This window comes from Hippocampus comes, unplaced genomic scaffold, assembly GCF_001891065.2.
Source record: "Hippocampus comes isolate QL1 unplaced genomic scaffold, H_comes_QL1_v1.1 scaffold53, whole genome shotgun sequence".
NCBI lineage: Eukaryota > Metazoa > Chordata > Actinopteri > Syngnathiformes > Syngnathidae > Hippocampus > Hippocampus comes.
Genome location: NW_017805707.1, coordinates 148,239 through 169,818, shown reverse-complemented (window position 1 = coordinate 169,818; position 21,580 = coordinate 148,239). Strand labels below are relative to the sequence as shown.

General features: G+C 49.2%; 1 protein-coding gene across 7 annotated transcripts; it reads left to right on the top strand.

Annotated features, from left to right (window-relative positions):
• Positions 1–559: 559 nt before the first annotated feature.
• Positions 560–21,257, top strand: nrcama (neuronal cell adhesion molecule a). 7 transcript variants are annotated; one of them, XM_019882960.1, is made up of 32 exons: positions 567–684; positions 2,292–2,511; positions 9,134–9,181; positions 11,215–11,357; positions 11,594–11,611; positions 11,907–12,012; positions 12,302–12,495; positions 12,768–12,890; positions 12,980–13,150; positions 13,290–13,401; positions 13,472–13,656; positions 13,780–13,911; positions 14,005–14,148; positions 14,223–14,334; positions 14,404–14,718; positions 14,789–14,913; positions 15,109–15,138; positions 15,525–15,626; positions 15,716–15,913; positions 16,000–16,070; positions 16,248–16,473; positions 16,556–16,671; positions 17,001–17,214; positions 17,294–17,416; positions 17,507–17,683; positions 17,797–17,829; positions 18,261–18,329; positions 18,639–18,761; positions 18,869–19,024; positions 19,294–19,425; positions 19,597–19,675; positions 20,538–21,257. In XM_019882960.1, exons 4-32 carry the CDS (start codon positions 11,234–11,236, stop codon positions 20,770–20,772), a joined length of 3,945 nt encoding a protein of 1,314 aa, XP_019738519.1. In that variant the 5' UTR covers positions 567–684; positions 2,292–2,511; positions 9,134–9,181; positions 11,215–11,233; the 3' UTR covers positions 20,773–21,257. The 7 variants fall into 7 exon arrangements, with proteins under 7 accessions (XP_019738518.1, XP_019738516.1, XP_019738517.1 ...); XM_019882957.1 differs by having other exon boundaries at positions 561–684; positions 18,261–18,761; XM_019882958.1 differs by lacking the exon at positions 15,109–15,138 and having other exon boundaries at positions 561–684; positions 18,261–18,761.
• Positions 21,258–21,580: the final 323 nt, after the last annotated feature.

Below are 21,580 nucleotides of genomic sequence, written 5' to 3'. Positions count from 1 at the left end.
AAAAATGTAAGAAGTCGTCTTGTCTTTTTGAATTTGCTCATCCGCTTGTTCCAGCACACTCAGGCGACAAAATGCGCGTTTGTCAAGGAATGCCAACTATCAGTGGATGACGACTTGCCGTTCGGCCTCGTTTCGATCGGCAATGAAGAACCACCGGAATTCCGTTGAATTCACTTCCAGCGGTTGCGCTGCTCTTGCCAGTTGCGTTGACGATACGCCGCATGCAGTCAGAGAGGAAAACTTCACCACAATATTTTGATGGATGCCAACGGTTTCCCTTCACTGGTAGTGTGCCTCTTAGATGGGAAGGCTCCAATGTGAAATCTGCCAGCCCAAGGCAAAAGCAAAGCCAGCAGCTGCTTAAGGCCATGCAAGCCACTAGGGGGCCCCCAAGAGCAATTCGCAGTCAACGCAGCCTGGAGTAGAAGTTGATCTTATTTTTAGCTTTTGAAGTAGTATTTGGAGAATAAGAAGCAGTTGTTGTGTTAATCATCTGCACTACCCTTTATTGAGGTGAAGAAATACACTTATCAAGGTAAGAGATATATATCAATTTTTTTTGTTGGACGTCAAATGTAACTTTTCAGTTCACATTAGTATTTTGCAGGTGAAGTGGATGAAGTGCCGAGCATGGTCGAAGTCGCAGCCCCCTTGCACCCGAGAATGGCACGCGAGACAAATGAGGTGCGGCTATGGTAAAGTAGATGGTCCCTCGCTGGGCTGTGTTTACGTGACCAGGCGTGACAAAGTTACATATGCGCACATTCCTCCTTCCAAGTTGTGCAGGATGGCGAGAGCTATCTGTCTCCCACGCTTTATGCTGGAGTACAAAAAAAAAAAAAAGCAAGGCAGAATTGTCTTCACGGCGTTCCCTAGCAACTGCTCCACTTTTTCAGTTTTATCAATGTGCAACGTGTGTGCGCTCATTTGCCTTCAATACAAAACCGCCAATGTAGCTTTAAAAAAAAAAAAAGTATAATGCAGTTTATTTTACATGATTGCAAAAATGTTGACTAGTGCCGCTCAAAACAGCATCCCCCCCCCTTCAGAATTATATACCTGTATTCTGAGACGGCTATTTTGATCGTTCCTGTCATGAGCTGTTGGTAGGAGTTCATTTGGTCACAAGGGAAGCCTGTCATGTAAACTAAACAGTAACAGTTCAAGAGCAGGTGTCTGGTCATTGTCAAAGTTGGCTTACCCTAATACAGTTTAATGCACGCAGACTGGTTCTAAAGTACACCGCGCAGATCACCCAAGGCCGGAAAAGGCAAATGAAAGTGTTTGGTTCGCCATCTTGTAAATGATGAGCTTAATCATAAAGGAAAGGTCAAGGCCTCCCGTAAGAACGTGTTGAAGGGGAGACGCCACTGTCAGCACGTCAGCAGCGAAGTTTTGCACAGTAGTGTTGTTCAGCACCTATCTTATGCGTCTCTTCTTGCAGTCTCACGCACGCACGCACCTGCAAACACACAAAAACAACCTTATTTGCCCGGTGGCCTTGCATCAATGTCAACACTGTCTGCAGCCATCCCGGTGCAAAACAACATTGAGGTGTTGCATATGTCTCACCAGCCAGTCGGCGCATGGACATCTTTTTAAAAAAAAAAAAAAGTGAAATCGTGCAGAGAGCTCCATGTCTAAAACTGCAGGTTGGCCTGATTTGACCCTGAAGCGACTCACTTGCCCTCGGCGGTGAGTGTTGCTGCACGCAATTTATATGACGGAACGGATCTTGTTTGGAGTGAGTAATGCCTCATGATGAAGTAACACATACACACACACACATAAGTCTTAAGATACCTCGTGTTTATTGCATAAACATCTGATCAGTAGTTTAACATAAATCGATTCCATGTTTCACTCTTTTCCAAACACATCCAAAATCAAACATGATACTCAAGATAGCACTTAACACGGTTAAAAAAAAGTTTTTAGTTAATGCTCCAAGACTGAAGGAATCCAATTTAATAAATAGACGAAAACAGAAATATTGTAATATGGCATATTTCTTTGTTTAACGCCTAAAAAGTTATGTATGTATGCCTGCATTACCAACTCCTGCCACACATGTCAACGGGGTCGCTGTTCCCAGATGTACAAATACAAATACGCTCAAAAACGATTTTGTCACTCTGATAAGCTGTCACTTCACACCACAAATGTAGTACACGATTCTAAAAAAACTCAAATTTTGTTTAGAGAAATACTACTACGCGTATAATTTACAGGACACAACGTGATGGCTCATCAACGTGTATATATTAGCAAGTGCGTGTTCTCCCCTGTAGGGGGAGCATTCTTCACGTTTCGGCTGCGGGACGAGTCGGAGGAGGGGAGGATCGGTAGAGGTGAGGACCACAGTCTGTTGCTACTGCAGTGGCCGGGAGGGACGGACACGCGAGGCTGTCCGGACGCTCCCCTCACCATCAGCACCATCGCCACCGGCGTCGCGCGCGGAGCTGGGCCGAGGCAAGGGGGCAGGACGCCACATCGGATTTGCAGCAAGCTGTGAGTTCGAACGCCATTCTTGTATTGACGAGGAGATGGAAGGCGTGCGTGTTGCCGGAGCATAATGGTGCAGTGCACATTGATTCGGCTCCCCGTGACGATGAGCAGGTCCCGCAATATGGAGGAAGATTGTTGTTTTTAATTTCTTGATGATTCTCGTCTCGTGAGCAGCGGAGCATCTCGAGGGATGAAAGGCATTGCGTGGCTCTCCGTGCAGGAAGGATGCTCTTGTAGTACACCTGAATTGCGGCGGTGGTATCGTAGCGGCAGCCGTGCGATCGCTTCATTGTTGCAGCCAGCCGGTGCATCCGGGCCCGAGGTGCACCGCCGCCAGATGTAGCCGCAAGCTCCATTTCTGGACGTGTTCGTTTCCAAAACGCCGGCGGTGCACATCTTAGCCACATGGGCCTTCATCTCACGGATGCTCATATTGCGCGTTTTCGAGAGACTTCAGCGGCCTTTTGCTGTTGAGCCAACTCAATGGCTAATTAAGAGTAGGGAAAGATCAATTATCGCTGATCAATTATTTGCATGGTCAGAAAGTAGAGCTGTGTATGCATATCTACATTTTGAGGTGTTCCCTTCACCCTCAACTGTCTAATCACGAGCCACTCGAGTCCACCTTAGTCTGGATTGTCAGCCATTTTAATTAATAGAATATTCTTAAAATATTCTTGTCATTGATACGGAACCACATTACAATTGAAATGCTCCACCCACCAAATGTATTGTTTCGAGATACTTTTCAAACCCTCTTTTGTTGGAGGGATGCCAAACCCTTCCTGTATTAGCCGCACGTGTGTACTTGTACCCCGATTTCCTTGCACGCTGGCACACAGTGCAGAGCATCGTTTTGTCGATGGCTCTCTGTGTTTTGAAATGCCGCCTCATTTGACTAGAACGCTGATCCAATGTGGACACAGCAGGCAAATTAATACAATTAGCACCCAGATGATTCTGTATACTTTTGGCTTAATAGCATTCGCACCCTGCGGCGATGATGACTCGTGTGAGTCAGAAAGTGGGAGAGGGGTATGATCACCCACCCCCCCAAACGGCCTCTGGTAACCTGCGCCCTCACCTCACAGCTGGGCCGTGTTTGGGTGGCAGGTTTCTTTCAAAGTAGGAGGACACAATAAATTGGCATGACAGGATGAGGATTGATGAAGCGAGGGAAAAAAAATGGTTTTGTGTGTGTGGGGGGATTTGGATGCCGCCAAGAGCGCAATTTTTTGCTGAGATATTTCTTCAGATTTGTTCTCCAGTTCTAAACAAGGACCAGGCAGATTAGTCCGGTGAAGGTGAAGTCCAGTCAAGAGTAATGAAAGACGACCGCCGGTCGCCATGGCGCCGTGATCACCAGCTGCGTTCTGAAGTACGACCGCAGGCGGCGGATTTATCCGAGGAGACACACGCGCTAGCGTCATTCACGTTTTTTTGCTGAGCAACCGCTGATGTCGAGCCTTTGTGTCATATTCAGGGCCTCGGGTGCCTCGTTTTCGGTGCGGGTGAATGCCGGGATCGCGCACGTTCTAGAAAGGTTGCGCAAGTCGGCTGTGTGGAGTGCTGGAAGAACAACTCGTTTTAGAGTTGGCCGAAAATCATATTTTCTTCAGCACAGTTGGAAAATGATTGAGGTCAAAGAAGCCATGAAAGAGCTCCGACTCATCAAGACATCACGATCGCATGACGACCGTGAGAGCCTATCAGACTCGGCGATCGTTGTGCTTCGTTTTAATTTCTGGGCCATTCCAGTGCTGCTTCTCAAGCCTGATTTGCAGTGTCAATTTGAGAGAATATTTCAACATGCTTCAATTTTTTTTTTCTCTTTGTGCATCTGCAGACGAGCTCTCAGCAGAGAGAAGGCCGTCTCGATAAACGAATGGAGAAAATCCCCCAGCTCGGTTTAGCTCGGCCTCCTTTGAGTTTGGCCTCGAGCAGGAAGTCTGACTTCACCGCAGAAGCGTTTTGCCGATTGTCACCGGCTTACGGAAACGTAAAATATGTTGTGTGTACCAAAATAGGCCGCGCTCCGGCGTGACTTTGTATAAGGCGTAAATCCTCGGCTAAAGCAAACACACGTCATCGCGTGCATGCGGGAATTGGCCTGAAGAGAAATCTGGAAAGCAAAGGTGACCCGGAAATCAAGATTCCGAGGCAAGGCTTTGGATTTTGGAGGGTACGCTTCACAAAAAAAATACAAGTCAAATCGTGTTGGGAAATTTGCAAAACCGTTTGCATGTGCGGCCACCGCCACACTGAACGTCATCTCCTTTGCCTGATTTCGGGACACTTAAAAGTCGGTCGCATTTTTAGCCTTAAATCTGCGGCGCTTGGTGTCCCATATGCGGTGTGTCTTATCATATCCAGGCTACTTTGGCATTCTGGATGTTCATTTTTCGTTTTTGCTCCCCCCCCCCCCCCCCCGTATTTCTTCACCGAGGCTAAAAAGTCTCATGCGGCTTCTTCCATTTGTGTGATCGTGTAGCTCAAAATAGAAGCGGCCTTTGATCGTCAAACCGAAGCGGCTCCATCACTTTGTGGTCGCATTGAAGAAATCGTCGATCACCAAAGTAAATGCGGTAATCTCCGCTCGGAATGTTGCTCTCTCGATAAACCCCGAGCACATTTTTCTTGTAATTTGAAGACGGCAGCTGCTTCTTAACATCTTTTGGAGCGAGCAAGACCGTAATTAACTTTGTTTAATGACTTGGCGGGCAGCCAGGGATGCTTTGGTACTCCTGACATACTGTTTGCCTCTTTTTTTTTTTTTTTAAACTGGCCTTTTGGGGAAACCCTTTTTGTCCGGACTGCACATTGGGCTCAAGGCACATAAAAAAAAAAAAAAAAAAAACACATTGAAAAAAAATGTTTTTCAATGTGAAGGCGAGCGAGTGGCGTGGCTCACACGTCGCCGATCCGTACGTGTCAGCGCGTGACGTTGAATTGACAATGAGGGCTATTGATCCGGTGATTAGAGTCGAGACCCCGAAGGCGACGCTGACAGTGAAAGCAAGCCCCGCCCCCCTCCTTCTGCTAATTGTAAACTGAGTGATCCTTTTGTAGGCTCATTAAAGCGGGTCAAATCCACTTGAAGAGGGATATACTCAGTTACTGAATCCTAATCATCCAGAGTCCCCCTTGGACCGTTTGCTCGTGACGCTGTATTGTTTCTTTTCGGGGGCTGACAGCTTTTAAATGTTGAACCCGCTTGGGTCGGCAACCGTTAGCCTTGCAGTGGCGATGCTTTTTTTTTTTTTTTTTTGACCTTCCAGTTTGGTTTTCAATGACATACAGCCTGTCAACAGATTTGCAAAGACTCATGGCTTTACAGAAGCTCTCGTGAGAGCAACGCAACCTCCAAATGAAGAGGCGGCCATCTATTTTCTTGATTAAAAGTAGCAGATCCGCTGAAATTAGATCCATTCGGGCGCGCGAGACTTGCGACGATCAGACTTGGCGCTTGGAGTAAAAAAAACAAAAAAACAAGTGCAATCTGGTGTCATCTTTCCCGCCGTGACTTTGTCCAATTTTTGAGAAAATAAACCAAATTAGGATCGTTAGTGCAGAATTTAATATATGTGGTGGAGCAAGTTTTTTTTTTTTTTTTTTAATGCTTCATTTTAGTCAAGTTTTTATTAGTTTTAGTATTAATTTTTTTTTATATGTGGAGCATTTGCGGAGTGCAACATAAAAAAAAAAGTCACTATTGTGCAAAAAAAAGAGTAAGGTAATCGACAAATCTCAAATAACTGAGCGCAAAGTAGAAAGACTTTGAGCAGTACGTTCCAAGCTCGTCTTTTGGAACTGTTGCGCTGCTCAACCGTTTTTTTTTCAATTTCCTACTAAAGGTCCCAAAGTGTCAACACAAATATTAGGTTGGTTATGTTTTCCTTCCCCGCCACCCGTCCGCCTGCGTTTGCCTATAGTCGGTCAATATTAGTCGTCTCCCAGGCGTCCCCTGCTCCATATCTGTCCCGTGTTGACCCACCCTCATCCAAAGGCGCTTTATGGCCCAACGTTCTCATTTCCTTTTGTCGTTCCCTCGCCATCTTTGTCTTTGCCGTGGCCGAGGCGGTCTCCAAGGGATCTCAGGGACGCCTTCCCAACGCGTCTTTGACATGTCTTGTCACCGAAGGCCCCAGCTTTTGCTCGATGAGGCCCTCTCGATGTGGTTCAAGCATCAGAGGTCTCGCAAGCGCTGTGCTCCGAGATGCTGGGAGCCATCAACAATATGCTCCATCCTTGCGCTTTTTTTTTTTAAAGAGTACCATCCCTGTGGCACATTTGCGATGGCTCCATCGTGTGCCCCGTGTGGTGCCACGAAGGCATGTCAAGGGTGGGAACTGCAGAAAAGGGAGATTTGTCCTTTTAACCTCTTCAGGTGGTGGTGGTGGTGGAGTGGGGCGGGGGGCGGGTAACTTCCAAGGGGGTCGTAAATCTCTCTGATTAAACTCTGCTCTCCCTGCGCTTTTATTGCAGAGTGCACGCTCTGTGTGCGTTACATCCCATCTGAAGGACATTCTCAGACTGTTCAAATTAAAGCGGCACTTGTAGAGTCATGGCAACTGCCGCCTTGACTTTCGGTTGTGTCTTTAAGGGCCACATGCGTATTCGAGGGGTGGGGGGGGCACTTAATGGCGCGCAGACCTCCGTCCAAGCTGAGGAACACCTCCTGTGTATGCCTCGAAGTTTGAAGAGCATTCTCCAGGGAGAATCGGCACCTTAAGTCAAATCTATTCTGCAGCAACACTTGAAGTTTTGTCACATTGTTTTTGACAGCATAAAAAAAGACGCACCTTGACCTTGTGACTTCGGTGACGCTAAGCTAACGTTCAGACTTTCATGATATTTGAAAGGGACTATTTCCGCTGCCAACACGGCGGCCACGTTTAGCCTGCTCTAGTCTACTCAAGGTTAAATCGAGGCCTCACGGTACTAAGTGGGCCATTTTTTTTCTTCTTTTTTTCCCGCAAAATGACACACATTACCTTAATTAGGTCATTTGTCATGTTTTTTGGGACAGCGGAAACATCGAGACAGATGTTCTCTGGTTGGCCTGAGGCTTTCTCATCGCACACCCAGATGGCGCATGATAGGCTGCAGGTGCCGCACTTTTCCCAATCGTGCCACTTAAATGTAGTTTTGTTTTTTGGGCTAATTGCACAGATGAAACGCACATGGGCGGAATTCGGCAGACAAAAGAAAGTCGACAGGGGGAAGGCGTTCACACGCTCACTGGCTAAAATATTGGGTCACGTGTCGAGTCCCAGCGGGTCCATAAAATGTCACTTAGGCAGCTCATTCAATCGCAGACAGTAAATCGGAGCGCAGCAGGCTTTTGTTGCGCGCCGCGTCCCCCGTGAGACAAAACGTTGATGGTGATGTCGTGCCGGCCTCTCGAGGGAATTATTTCCATATTCATAGCAATCGCAGCTTGGTCATGTGATCTAGTTATATCGCTGTTGTGTGTGTGTGTTTTTTTATTTTTTTATTTTTATGATAGTCGTCGGTGTGAAACTTATAGATTGTTTGATGACTGGATATCTTGCTCCAATACAGGAGCAAAAAAAAAAAAAAAAATCTAAAAGGTATTTAAATATAAAGCTGTACTTACCCACTTTAGCAAGAATAGTTTGTCTACTTTTGACAATTTCGAGCGTTGCATTGCCACGGCAACGCGGCTCCCCATATCCTTTCACCCCCCCTCGCGTCTTCTGTCCATGAAATGCTTTTAGATTTGTCCGTTAATAATGCATGTTTCTCTCCACTTTTTTTTCTCTCATGCATTCGCACGCAGACGGCGGACCGTCGTCTTAGTTTCGCCGCCCCGTCGGGTTTTCACTTGAGTTGAAGTTATTAAATTCACTTCGGCGGACTTGTCTTCAAATTGCGTCGACTGCGGCGTGATGCTTTTGAAATCGGGTGCCGTCTTAGTGTTGCCTGTCTGGTTTTGTTTCCATGGCAACATGTCACAGCTTGGGCCTGGCTTGCCGCTCTCCTTCCAATCTGTCGCTCCTCAGCCGGTTCAATGAATAGGACCCCCCCCCGCCCCCATCTCTCTCTCTCTCTCTCTCGTCTTCCCACATGAGCCAATCATTTGAAACGTCGCCATTCCCGGCCTATTAAAGGCCACTCGCATCGTTTGCCTTGTTGCCCGGGCCGAGCTGAAGGCGCTCGTCATGGCTGCGTGTCCGAACGGGACTATTTTTATTTCTTTCCTGATTTATTTTTGTCGCTAACATGAGATGAACGGAGACTCTCCGCGTAGATTATCGGAATGTATTCACGGTCACGGAAGGAAGCCATTTTTATTGCCCCTAACGTTGCAATAAAAATGGCGGGAGACATCGAGGTCATTGATTAAAGGTCAGCAAGACTGGTCATTCCCGAGAGGCCCGCAGGAACTAGATTTGATTGCCTTCATAAGAACAAAAATGTCACCAATATTGAACATAGATGCAAATGAACAGGGAGTCTATATCAACATGATTAAAAAAAGATATATATCTCCTCTAAAATTCGCTTTGACCGAGTTCCGCGATCGCTGCTATACCAAACCCATTTTTTCTGTTTATCATTAACATGAACCTCATGACGCGCGCTCTCACTTGGATTGCAGATCTGGGCCATTTCCTGGAAGCGGAACGCGGCGGTCACACCCTGACAGGTAAGGAAGATCTCTTGCAGACTTATTATCGCACAAGTCGTCGTTTAAGATGAACTTTTGAGCTGATTGCGGAGAGTTGCCGCAGATGACGTGTGTTTAGAATCACTGCCGTGGTCAGCCACATGGGAAGGGTCTTGCGTAACACGGCACTTCCCATTACTGTCATCGTTACCTGAATAGCCACTGCCTCGTGTCACGCTGAAGTCTAATAGTGAGTCATGTGGAGGGGGGTGGGGGGTGTTTTGAATGCGCCCTTCTGCGAGTAATTCAGATGAACATTTATATATTTTTTACAGATATATACAAGTTTTGTATATATATATTTTTTTTTAAAGCCCACATCATAGTGAGCGACTCTCCTGACGCTAGCTAGCTCCCGTGAGGTGTCACTTGATGCCCTGCAGTAGCCCTGCCGTTTCAGCGCTCTGCCCGCCGGTAAACAACACGAGAGGGACAATAGGTCGGGGGCGCCTCGCGGATGTGGCAGAGACACGGCCCGCATCTCGCTGACCATCAGCACTTCCCAAAGCCGGCAGGGATTGTGCGGATGATGCGAGAATGGCCAACCGCCCCCGGCAATCGAGGGAGTGGGGGTGGGGGGGGGGGGGGGGTTCCGCCGGCGAGCTCGTTTGTGGTGACTGCACGTGCTCCCGAGGCAACTCCCCGTTTCGCCTCCTGATGGAGTCAGCAGTTAGCGGCGGGTTTTGGAGTCTCATCCTTGGAGAGGGAAAACAAAACCTCCCTACTCGAGACATTGACACAACAAGCCGTGAGATTCCGATTATTTGCGTGACAATTTGCATGCTTTCCCAGACAGTGTGGGAAAAGACTGCGCTCTGAGCGGAGCTCGGAACAAAGCGTTTAACCTTGACTCAGTGTCCAACATCAATAAATAGTTTCTCTGGGCTATTTTCTCACCTTACAGCTTCTTTATGGGCTTTGAGAGCAAAACTGCTTTGGTGATGATTTATAAAAGTAGATGTGAGGCAGCCTGGGGCCGAGTCGTTTTCTTCGACAGATGACCGGTACGCACGCACTTTATTCCTTTCATTCAACAGCTGTGTGATGTCAGCTCCACGGGCAAAGTAGCTTTTTTAGTACTCCATCCCCAACTTTATTGTCACGCTAACCGAGCTTTGAGTCTTTTATGGCACGCTGCAGCATCAGTGCTCACAGTTGCTTCTCTTTTTTTTTTTTTTTTTTTTTTATTCGTTCACATTTTAACACGTCAGTGAATTTTTAGTGACGTGGCCGCAGATGACCATTTGCGTCCCCCGCTTCCCAATGTGCGGCCCTTGTCCTCCTTATCCGCCTCGTCGGGCTGCCAGCCCTCAGCGACTCTGTCTGACAAGGCTGCGCGCTGAGCAACTTCCGATGTTGCTTTCGGATCCAATCAAAAGGGGACGTTTGGGTTGTCGTGTCAAGAGCGCCAGGCGCTTTGCCCGGCGTCCTCCCAATTTATGGCGATCGCGTGCTCAGTAAGGACTTCGTCATGAGGCGGCCACGACTGGAAATAGAAGGATGGAGTGACCGAGGCAGTGTTGCAGGGTGCCCCTTTGACCTTTTGGGTTCTCACCCGCGAGCCAAAAGATGAGCGATGACACACCCGCGAGTTGTTCTGACGGATTGGAATGATGCACTTTGATGCCTTCCGTCATCGTTTGCCAAAGCCCGTTCAATTCAACATGCTTGCGTTTGTTTGTGTGGTGGCGCGTCGCTTTAGAAAAGATGGCAGAGGCCCGCGGGCGCTCGCTCGCTCGCGTGTGGGTCGGTTCCGCTCGGGTGCCCTCGCATGGCACATGTTGAACGGCGAACATGTGGGGTGCTCTCGTAATTGGTGCCCGGTTTGACCCCGAGGGCCGGAGAGATGTCATGCGAGTGACTCGAAAATGCCAGTCAAGTGCATCCTATTGTGTGGGATGCTTTTGTAGCAGATAAGCCCCCAGCCGGTGTCGTTGAGTTTGCTTTATTTCCAAACGGAAAATAATCGGGTCACCTCATTTGCAGTCATTTTTGACTCTTCTTCACCACAGCAAGGTCCAGCCGAACAAAATGGACTTGGCCGTGCTCCACCTGAACGCGGGCGAGAATACGATGAGGTCCGTGGGCTCTGGCGCCGTTCTCCTCGTGATCCTCGTGAGTCACGTGGCATCAGCGCTGGAAGTGCCCCTTGATCGTAAGGACCTTTCTTGTTTCATGAAGCGCCCGGAAACTCTAATTCAAGTTACAAAAGGGTTATGTTTTTAATGTCTTACTTTTTTAACATTGAGTGCCCCCCTACTGTACATTTCTTGAATCTGCCAAGTAGCACAATTAAAAAGCTCAATTTCTCTTGAAGCTCACCGGAAAAACTAACCCCCTCTCCGTCATATTCTGTCACTGTGTGTCTGCGTTCCCCTGGCGGACCAAAAGCTAAGGTCCTGGAAGGATGTAAGTTTGCACCAATTGTCATCTCGAGTGTGAGCCCCTCCCCACCCCCCTTCTTCTTTGATTTACATTGTTGCATGCGGTTATGATTTTTCTTTTCGAAATGCTGGTTTTGAAGTTGTTGGACTCACACAATATGACAAAAGTTTCGGGACACAACCGGAGGAATAGTTTCTTTGGTTCTGTCCCGATACTTTTGTCCTCGTGGTGTCGCTTGCCGTGATGTTTCCTGGCACGCCGTGGTTGTGTTTCAAAACGTCACTGCGTGTGTATGAATAACTCTCCTGACTCCCCGCAGTGCCCCAGCCCCCCACGATTACGCTGCAGTCCCCGAAGGATTACATCTTTGACCCGCGGGAGAACATCGTCATCCACTGTGAAGCCAAGGGGAAGCCTCACCCCAGGTACGCAACAACTGCACCTTCGCATCTCTTAGCGCCGATTTTAGTTTTCATCTCTCTTCACTGAAACGATTGATCTGAGCAGAGATTCACAAAAAAAATAAAAAAGACTTGCCTTGGCAACGGTTGTCAAGGACAGCAACCCCAAGAAACACACTCGCCTGTCAGACCGAATAAGCCAGCATGGAAACGACCTCCTCCAACTCACTTAATGATTAATGTCGATTCCTTCTCGGCCATAAAATATAAAAACAAACCTGTCAATATAACAGCTGTCCCGTTTTCTTGTTAGCTTTTCTTGGACGAGGAATGGGAGCCATTTTGATGTGGAGCAAGACTCCAAAGTTCTCCTGAAGCCCGGTTCGGGGACTTTGGTCATTGACATCAGTGGGGAAAAGGCCGAGGCCTACGAGGGGACGTACCAGTGCACGGCCCACAATGATCACGGCACGGCCGTCTCCAACAACATTGTCATCAGACAATCCAGTAAGAATTCATCGACATCATCAGTGCTCCTCAACCTTTTTTGTCTCACCGACCAGTTGCGACTAGTACATGTTGTTCACCCAGCCCTATTTATATTGCTCTTGGGAAGGTAAATCGACGGGGGCGTGTTGATTGATGCTCAGCAAAAAAAAAAAAAAAATCTGTCTCGGTATGGGCCCGCTGACCGGTGGTTGGGGCCCTCTGATGGACATGATCGGAAAATGGTCACCTATGGTGTGAATATGCCTCCTCTGCCCCCTGGTGACTCGCAGGGTCCCCCTTGTGGTCGAAAGAAAGACTTGAGGCCATCACAGTGCAGATGGGGGTCTCGATGGTGCTGCCGTGCCGCCCCCCGGCAGGGCTGCCCCCTCCCGTCATCTTTTGGATGGATAACAGTCAGTCAATCTTGTCATTTTCGAGCTCGCAGGCTTCCCGAAATGACAACAACAACAAAAATTGACACGTCTTTCCTCCAAATCATCAGTTTTCCAGAAGCTGCCGCTGGACAATCGCGTGTCCCAGGCCCTGAACGGCGACTTGTACTTTTCCAACGTGCTCCCAGAGGACAACAGGAACGACTACATCTGCTATGCCCGCTTCCCATATACGCAAACCATCCAGCAGAAGCAGCCCATCTCCGTCACAGTGCTGCAGAGTAAGTCGCCCCCCTCGTCGTCCGCCCCTTCCACCCGCTCCGATGCCCTCAATGGCCCGCCGTGACTTCCCGCGCTCCTCTCCCACCCCAAACAGCCTTCGGTGTGATCTCACCGGCTTTCTCTCCTCTCGCAAATTAGCCAACCCGACCGTGGAGTGCCGTCCCGGTTTCATGACGCCTTTGGGCGCCACCAGCACCAAGATGGTCCTGCGAGGGGACACCCTGGAGCTGGAATGCATCGCCGAAGGCTTGTAAGTGCGCAAACGGATGCGGCGTCGTGCCTTTGCGACAGAGCGACGCCAATAACGCTTATCGCGGCAGGCCCACTCCGGAGATGTCTTGGCAGAAAGATGGAGGAGAGCTGCCGAGCAGCAGGGTTTCCTTCCTCAACTACAAGAAAACCCTGAAGATTGTGGACGTCGGCGAAGCCGACGCCGGCGACTACACTTGCGCGGCCACCAACCGCCTGGGCACGGCGCACCACGTCATCAAGGTTACCGTTAAAGGTAGGAGCACCTTTCGATCCCCTTCAAGCGGCAAACCGTAAAAAGCTGACTAGAAAGTCCCCATTCTCTGCGCCGCTGCTCTCGGGTTTCTTCCTCTTTCTGATTTGCCTTCCTATTCAACAGCCGCTCCATTCTGGATCAGCGCTCCCAGGAACCTGATCCTCGCCCCGAATGAGACCGGCATCCTGACTTGCCGAGTCAGTGGAGACCCGAAGCCGGATATTAGTTGGTTTGTCAACGGAGTGCCCATAGAAAGTGAGCGCCGTGCCTTTATACATGCTTGTGAAGTCTGTTTTTTTTTTTGTTGTTGTTTTTTTTTTCACGTATTTGCTCTTTAATGTGCTCCAGACGCTCCTGAGGACCCCACCCGCAAGGTGGATGCCGATACCGTCGTTCTGAGCCGCGTGCAGTCCGGCTCCAGTGCGGTTTACCAGTGTAACGCCTCCAACGAATTTGGCTACCTGCTCGCCAACGCTTTTGTCAGCGTTCTTGGTAAGTGCCGAAACGTCGGCGTCGCGATGGCCTTTCCCCAAGCCTGACGGCCATTTGGACTCTGATCCGTGTAGCCGAGCCTCCGAGGGTGCTCACTCCCCCCAACCGAGTGTACCAGGTCATCACCAATAGCCCCGCTTTACTGCATTGCGCCACGTTCGGCTCGCCCATCCCGACCATCACATGGTAAAAATCCCTTTGCTATCAACTGCCCCCCCAAATGCCCGGCTCTTAAATGAATTTGCTTCTCCGTAGGTTCAAGGATAGTCTGATCAGCATCAAGAGCGAAGACCCCTATGTGATCCACGAAAACGGTACCCTGGAGATCAACGTGGCCCAGTCGCAAAACAGCGGCAAGTACACGTGCATCGCCACCAACAACCTGGGCGTCAAGGAGAACCACGTTTTCCTGGAGGTGAAGGAGCCCACGCGCATCCTCAAGCAGCCAGAATACAAAGTGGCGCAACGGGGCACCAGCGCCGTCTTCGAGTGTAAAGTCAAGCACGACCCGTCCCTCGTCCCCACCATGACCTGGCTCAAAAACGGCGGCGAGCTGCCCGACGACGAGAGGTGAGCTCGACGCGACGCGACGTGTACTCGGCGACGCCCGCCAACGTGGCCATATCTTTCCGATTGTCAGGTTTGAGGTGGACACGGACAGCTTGGTCATCAAAGATGTGACGGAGGAAGATGAGGGCACGTACACGTGCATCATGAACACCACTCTGGACCGGGACTCGGCCAGCGCCACGCTGACTGTCGTCGGTACTTCCGCTCTTTATTTCGCCCGCGTCCGCTTTGTGACGCTTGCTGAGAATGTCGAGAAGCCAACGGCAGCTTCTATTTTTGTTCCTTTAGGCTTGACCACTTTTTTTTTTTCCCTGCTTTTCTTGCGCTGTCTCAAGTGTGCGTCACTTACACTAACTTTGTGTACTCTACTCTTGATTCTTGCTCTCTCAGAGGCTACTCCCACTCCAGCTATTTTCTACGGTAAACAAATCCTGTCTGCAGTGTAGTCATGTGACCTTGTCTGCACCCTTTGAACCCTCACCCTCATCGAACATTTCGATTGATCTTCTTTTGGACCGAAATTAGACTCTGCGTGTGTGCCTTATGCTATGATTTGCATTTTGACAGATTAGATATTTTTTTTGGGGGGTGGAGGGGTCACAAATGGGAAAAAAAAAATCAAGTTTATTTAAAATAATGGATTCCAATTTTTTATAGACGTCAGTATTATTTTTTTAATAACTTTATTCTCATTCCCTCATTAAGACTGACATTGTCACTCACCGAATATTACTCGATAAAATGAACAAAACATTTCCAAATGCTCGTTTTTTTCCAGTCGTTGAAGGAGTTTCTTGTCTTGACAGAGAAACCCGACCCGCCTACTGATCTAGAACTCACTGACCAAACTGAACGCAGTGTTCAGCTCACCTGGTTCCCCGGAGATGAACACAACAGTCCCACACAAAGTATGTCTTATTTTTATTTTTTTCCAACTGGTTTATATTGTGACGTGAAAGCCTTACAATGGAAGGTGATTGGTCGTTTTCTTTTTTAGAGTTTTTGATCCAGTATGAGGATTTGCTACACCGGCCCGGCGTCTGGGTCAACATGACAGAGGTCGCCGGTACGAGCGCCACGGCGCAACTGGAACTCTCGCCGTACGTCTACTACTCCTTCCGGGTTCTGGCCAAGAACCAGGTGGGCTACAGCCGAGCCAGCCAGCCGTCGCGCCAGTACAGAACCAACCCGGCGGGTAGGTTACCGGACGCGGCTGCTAATTTCCCGTCAATCTTTTCGAAGTCGCCCATTCATGTTGTCGTGCTTTCTTTGGCATCGCAGCCCCTGATGAGAATCCTTCGGATGTTCAAGGAAAAGGAACGGAACCTGGCAACCTGGTCATCTCCTGGACAGTAAGCGATTACATTCTCAAGCTGAGCGCAAACAGTGACATCTGGTGGCGATGTCACATCAAGGCAGGCCTGAAAGCGCTGCCGCGATACTTAGTCTCGGGGCTTTTGTTGAGTCGAAGCGTTTACTGCCCGCCCGTGCACGGCAAATGACTGACCTCAGCTAAAATGTCCGATTAGTCGCTCACAGGCTTCCAGTCCAATGGGCCCGGTCTGGAGTACAAGGTGCTGTGGAGACAGAGGCACGTGGATCAGGATTGGTCCTCCAAGACGGTGGCCAACGGCTCACATCTTGTCGTGTCCGGACTTCCCGTCTACGTTCCCTACGAGATCAAAGTTCAAGCTCTCAACGATTACGGCAACGGGCCCGAGGCGGAAGTCGTCATCGGATACTCGGGGGAAGACTGTGAGCGGCGTCCGCGTTTAAATTCCTCACAAAACAAATTCCTCTTTGCTCACCGGTTCCTCTTTTTTGACCGCGCTTCAAGTGCCGAGGTCCGCCCCGGATGGCGTCCTGGTCACAGTCCACAACAGCACGACGGCACAAGTCCACTGGGAGCCGGTGTCCCCTCATTCGGTCCGGGGGAAACTGAAGGGCTACAAGGTATGTGCCGGACCTCGCCGGGAAATAAACAAGATGGGAGGCCTTGAGCGTTAGGAAGGTTGTGCCCGCGTGCGACCGCTCTGGAAGCTCGTCATGTCAATCATCATTCACCACGAGCTGTCACGCTCAGCCCTGGCACTTGACTGTAGTTTTTTTTTTTTTTTTTTTTTTTTTTTTTTAGTAAAACACAGCAACAAGGATGAGTTATTTGTAGAGGCACTTTAAACCCAACCATTGCTGCATACAAAGCGCCCTACCCAAAGTAAAAATCACATGAAGACAGTCAGAATTACGTTAATCGTCGCCTCCCATCGCTACATCGCCCGCAGGTTTACTACCGTCGGCAGCGAGGCTTGCACGAGACCGAGGAGGAAGCGGATCAGGAGTCGGAAGAACAGGTTGTGACCTTCAGCGGGAACCGCACCGAAGGGCGTCTGCCGGGCCTGCAACCCTACAGCCTCTACATCATCTTCATCAGGGTCCTGAATAGCAAAGGAGAAGGTCCTCAGAGTCAGGACAAGCAGTTTGAGACACCCGAGGGAGGTCTGTACGCGATATTTGGCCTTTAAAAATAATTATTTCGAAGTCCCCTCCCAAATATTTGTACCATGTTCTGATTTAGTCCCAGGACCACCTTCTTTTCTAAACGTCTTGAATCCCAGTTTGGACTCTCTCACTCTGGAATGGGGCCCACCACTGCACAAAAACGGACGCCTGATTGGCTACACGCTTCAATACCAGCCAGGTACCAGCAGCCACTTCACGTCTTTGTGAAGAGACAAAAAAAAAAAAAAAAACACACACACACAAACCACACTTGTGTCTTCTTTCTCAGTTGTAAACACCACAGAAGCGGGGCCGGTCACCGTCATGGATTTCCCGGTCAACGAGACCACGGTGACGCTGGACAACCTGAACTCCAGCGTCCTCTACAAGTTCCACCTGAGCGCAAAGACCGTCAAAGGCGCTGGCGCCAATCTCACCAAAGAGGCCTCCACCATCATGGAAAGCAGTGAGTGAGCGCACGCCTCGGCTTCGCGACGACGATTGAGCCCGCTTACAAGGGCGGGAAGGAAAAAAAAAAAAAAAGCACCGCAATCTCTTTTCTTTCCTTTTCTCTCAAAGCTCACAGTCGTCCCACTGTCGGGACGGGCAAAGGTAACCCGTTGGAGTTCACTTTAGTCGCCCTGCATGTTGAAAAATCCCCAACAGAGGAAGGCGTACGCCACGTGCGGCAGTATATGCTCGCCACGTTATGTCATAAGCCGAACGTTGCGCCGCCGCATTTTGCCATTCCTAAACTCCAGCCGCAACAACCGCAAGACGCTCTTTGTTGTTTTTGCACTTTCGAGAAGGTAGCGAGATGCATGCTGATCCTGCACGTGCTTATTTCACCGCTCGACTCACCGCGCTTGAGAGCAGAGGTGGGAAAAGTGTGAAGCGCGGGCCCCCAAGCGGCCCGTCCCCCCCTGCTTGAGAATGATGTACTGTGATGTGATCGACTGGCACGCCGTCTGCATTTTGGGCGTTGGAGCGAGTGCGCGGTTGACTTTCTCTGTGTTGTCTCACTCTTTTCCGTGTTCTTTCAGGCCCCACCGAGCCCCCTTCTCACCCAACCTCCCCCGTCACTCGGTCTGCGCACCCCCCGCTTCACAAGGGTACACAAGCTTTCCCCTCTGTCTCTTATCTGTGCTGCCGCTCACTCTCGTTGGCTTTCGAACCGAAAGCCGCCAACTTGACCCGACGCAAGAATCAAATTCAAGGCAGTCAGTTAGTCACATTTTCGGTGAAATTTCAAGATGCGCTACAACCTGTCACCTTTAATCTTAATGTTGTGACCCATTATGAGTGTGTGACATCACATGACGTTAAAACGGTTCATCCTGAAACTTCACCGAAAAGCTGTAAATACCATACACGGTGTTTTGATTCCAAACACACGCCGCCCCTTTCCGTTATGTATTCAGCGCCCTCTGTAGGCCCGGTGTTTGGCATCGTGAACACATCCGTTTCGGAGGAGTGCGCGCTGATCACTTGGGAATACTTTGGACACCATAAGAACATTTATGTGGAATACACGGTGGAAAACAGTAAGGCTCGCCTCCGCTCGGCGCTTGCAGCAATACGATCTTCAAATGGCGGGCGTCTCCCCGGGAAGTAAACGTCTCTCCTCTCCACCCGCAACTCTCGATTTCAGGTAAAGAGGACTGGAAAAAGGAGTCGGTCAACGGCTCGCACTCGCATATTTTAAAAGGCTTAAAGCCAGGGACGTCCTATAGGGTGCGCGTGGTAGCTCGAGACCCGGCCGGGCCGACGCTCCACGCCACAAACGAAGAGGTGGTTACGGTGCCAGGTGAGGCGGCATGCCTCAGCGTAGTTCCTTTTTGTCTCATGAGTCCCATTCGTCACCTCAGAATTTACTTTCTGACTTAGCGTAGCCCCATCTCAAGTTGCACTCACTCGCTAGAAATCTCATTTTACTCTTCCCGTGTCCTCCCTATCCTCCCCCCTTTATTTCTGTCTATCATTGCAAATTTGTCTTGCATCATGACTTCCACCATCGACTACCCCCCACGTACCCTTTTTTAAAAAAAACGGGCTGGATCTTTGTGCGTTTTGTAGCCGTGGCCAGTCGGCACGTGGACATCGCCACGCAAGGCTGGTTCATCGGGCTGATGTGCGCCATCGCTCTGCTCATCCTGGTGCTCCTCATCGTCTGCTTCATCAAGAGGAACAAGGGCGGAAAGTATCCAGGTAAAACCGGGAACCCCCCCCCCCCCATCTTGCTTTCCACTGATACACCACATATAAAAAAAAAAAAACCCAACCTAAAACTAATGCTAAAACAAAGCGTTTTTGCTAATAAAAGCTAAATGACCAACATAGTATTTAAAACAATCGTCATTTTTTTTATGTCATCAATAGTGAAAGAGAAAGAAGAAGCCCACCAAGACCCCGAGATCCAGCCCATGAAGGAGGACGATGGCACCTTTGGAGAATACAGGTAAGACAGACACGCTTTTTTTTTTCCTCTCTCTCTCTCCTCATTCCCTTTGGTACTTGCTCACGTACTGTGGTTATTTGTACATAGAACATTATGCGAAGCTGCCAAGACATCAGCGGAGCCCAATACCAAATGCACCACAGAGGCAAGACTAAACATCAACTAACCCTAGAAACCATCTCATGAACCAAAAGTACATTAGTCCGCTTTAACAAACTTAATGCGATTAACTCTTTTAGTTGTAGAAAAAAAAAAGCCAACATCTATTTTATTAGTTACAGTTCTTGTCTTTCCTTGTTGAATGATTATTAGCTCACTTAGCCTACACTTGGCCACATCCCCACTCCCATCAGCCATTTAGCTTCTAGCAAAGGCCCAGCTGTTTCAGTCGTTTTGGCCTGCACAAATATAGTTATTTTTAAACGGGATTTCGGTTTTGTAGTGTCCTGAAAAAAAAATAAAACACCAGCAGACGGCAGTATTGGTGTTTTGAGTGAGATCACCTTGTAGCATAACAATGCTTGACGCTTGTGAACATGGCCCATCTCACGCACACACTACTAAATACCACTACTACTACTACATAGCATGTCAATAGTTTGTAAAATTTATCAAATGTTAAAGCCATGAAGCAGAGCAAAAAACAGTCAGAATGCTCGAAATTGGCTGTCATTCATATATTTGATTTATTTTTTTCTTTGGCTGGCATAAAAAGATTAACAAATCTTCCATAAAGCGGGTGCAGGGTACAGCAAATGTTCATTGTAGTCGATGCACCAGAGTCACCTGTGTCCAACATGAGGTCGAAGGTTCAAGACATTTCGAAATGACAAACGTGCTCTTTTGGGTTTTTTTTTAACAGTGACACAGAGGACCACAAGCCACTGAAGGGCAGCCGGACGCCATCAAACGGCACGGTGCGGCGCGACGAGAGCGACGACAGCCTGGTGGACTACGGGGAGGGCGGGGACGGCCAGTTCAACGAGGACGGCTCCTTCATCGGCCAGTACAGCGGCAAGAAAGAGAAGGACACGCACGAGGGCAACGAGAGCTCGGAGGCGCCGTCGCCCGTCAACGCCATGAACTCCTTTGTCTAAACCCCGCTTCGTGCGAAGGACGCTTCAACTTGGACCGCGGTGCTTAATCACCATGGCAGCCCGTCACCCAGGATGCCCCATCATCTCCTTCCACACCCCCCACACCCCGACACTGTCGCACCTCCTGAGCAAACTCGGCAAAGAGGGACACCGCCGCCCAGAAGGTGTCGAAGGAACGACTCTCTGGAGAAGCAATATAGACACGCATGTATCAGGAGCTGTGTGTGTGTGTGTGTCTGTGTGTGTGAGAGAGAGAGAGAGAGAGAGAGAGAGAGTGAGTGCGCGCCATTTGATATCCTTTGCTAGCATTTCTATACAACCACAACGCATCCAAACACATCCGCAGGCGTTAACTGCATGGAATCCATCGTGATGCCGCTTTTGTTGTCACGGAAACGTGCCGAGTTTGGTTGTCGTCCCAAAGTGGCCACCCCAAAGTGTTACACGACGTATGATACCGTGTATTTGGAAGGATGAGGGAAAGGAAAAAAAACGCACTCACCAGCCACAGCGTGATGCACAATATCATCAAGGGTTGTTTGAGAAATTGGATCTCATGAGATCGCTGTTTTACAGCCTTTATTTAGCCACGGCACATAAATCTCACGACACACCACCAAATAAAAAAGTTTCCAAAAAAACCCAAAAACAGTACATTTAGCAGAGCTGCTACATATACTTAAACTCCCTGTAAAGTGAAAAATCAATGTCTTCGCCAAGTATATAAAATGAGGCCTACTTAATGGAGACTGAAGCCGTTCTCGCCGCCCTCAAGGGCTGCGGGAGTGTCTGCTCCTGATGCTGAATG

Bases quoted from the DNA above. Each gene is read 5' to 3' on its own strand.
- nrcama (XM_019882957.1), top strand. From the start codon at position 11,234: ATGGACTTGGCCGTGCTCCACCTGAACGCGGGCGAGAATACGATGAGG. The intron at 14,719-14,788 runs GTGAGCTCGACG...TCCGATTGTCAG, and splicing joins GAGCTGCCCGACGACGAGAG to GTTTGAGGTGGACACGGACA. The intron at 16,672-17,000 runs GTATGTGCCGGA...CATCGCCCGCAG, and splicing joins GGAAACTGAAGGGCTACAAG to GTTTACTACCGTCGGCAGCG.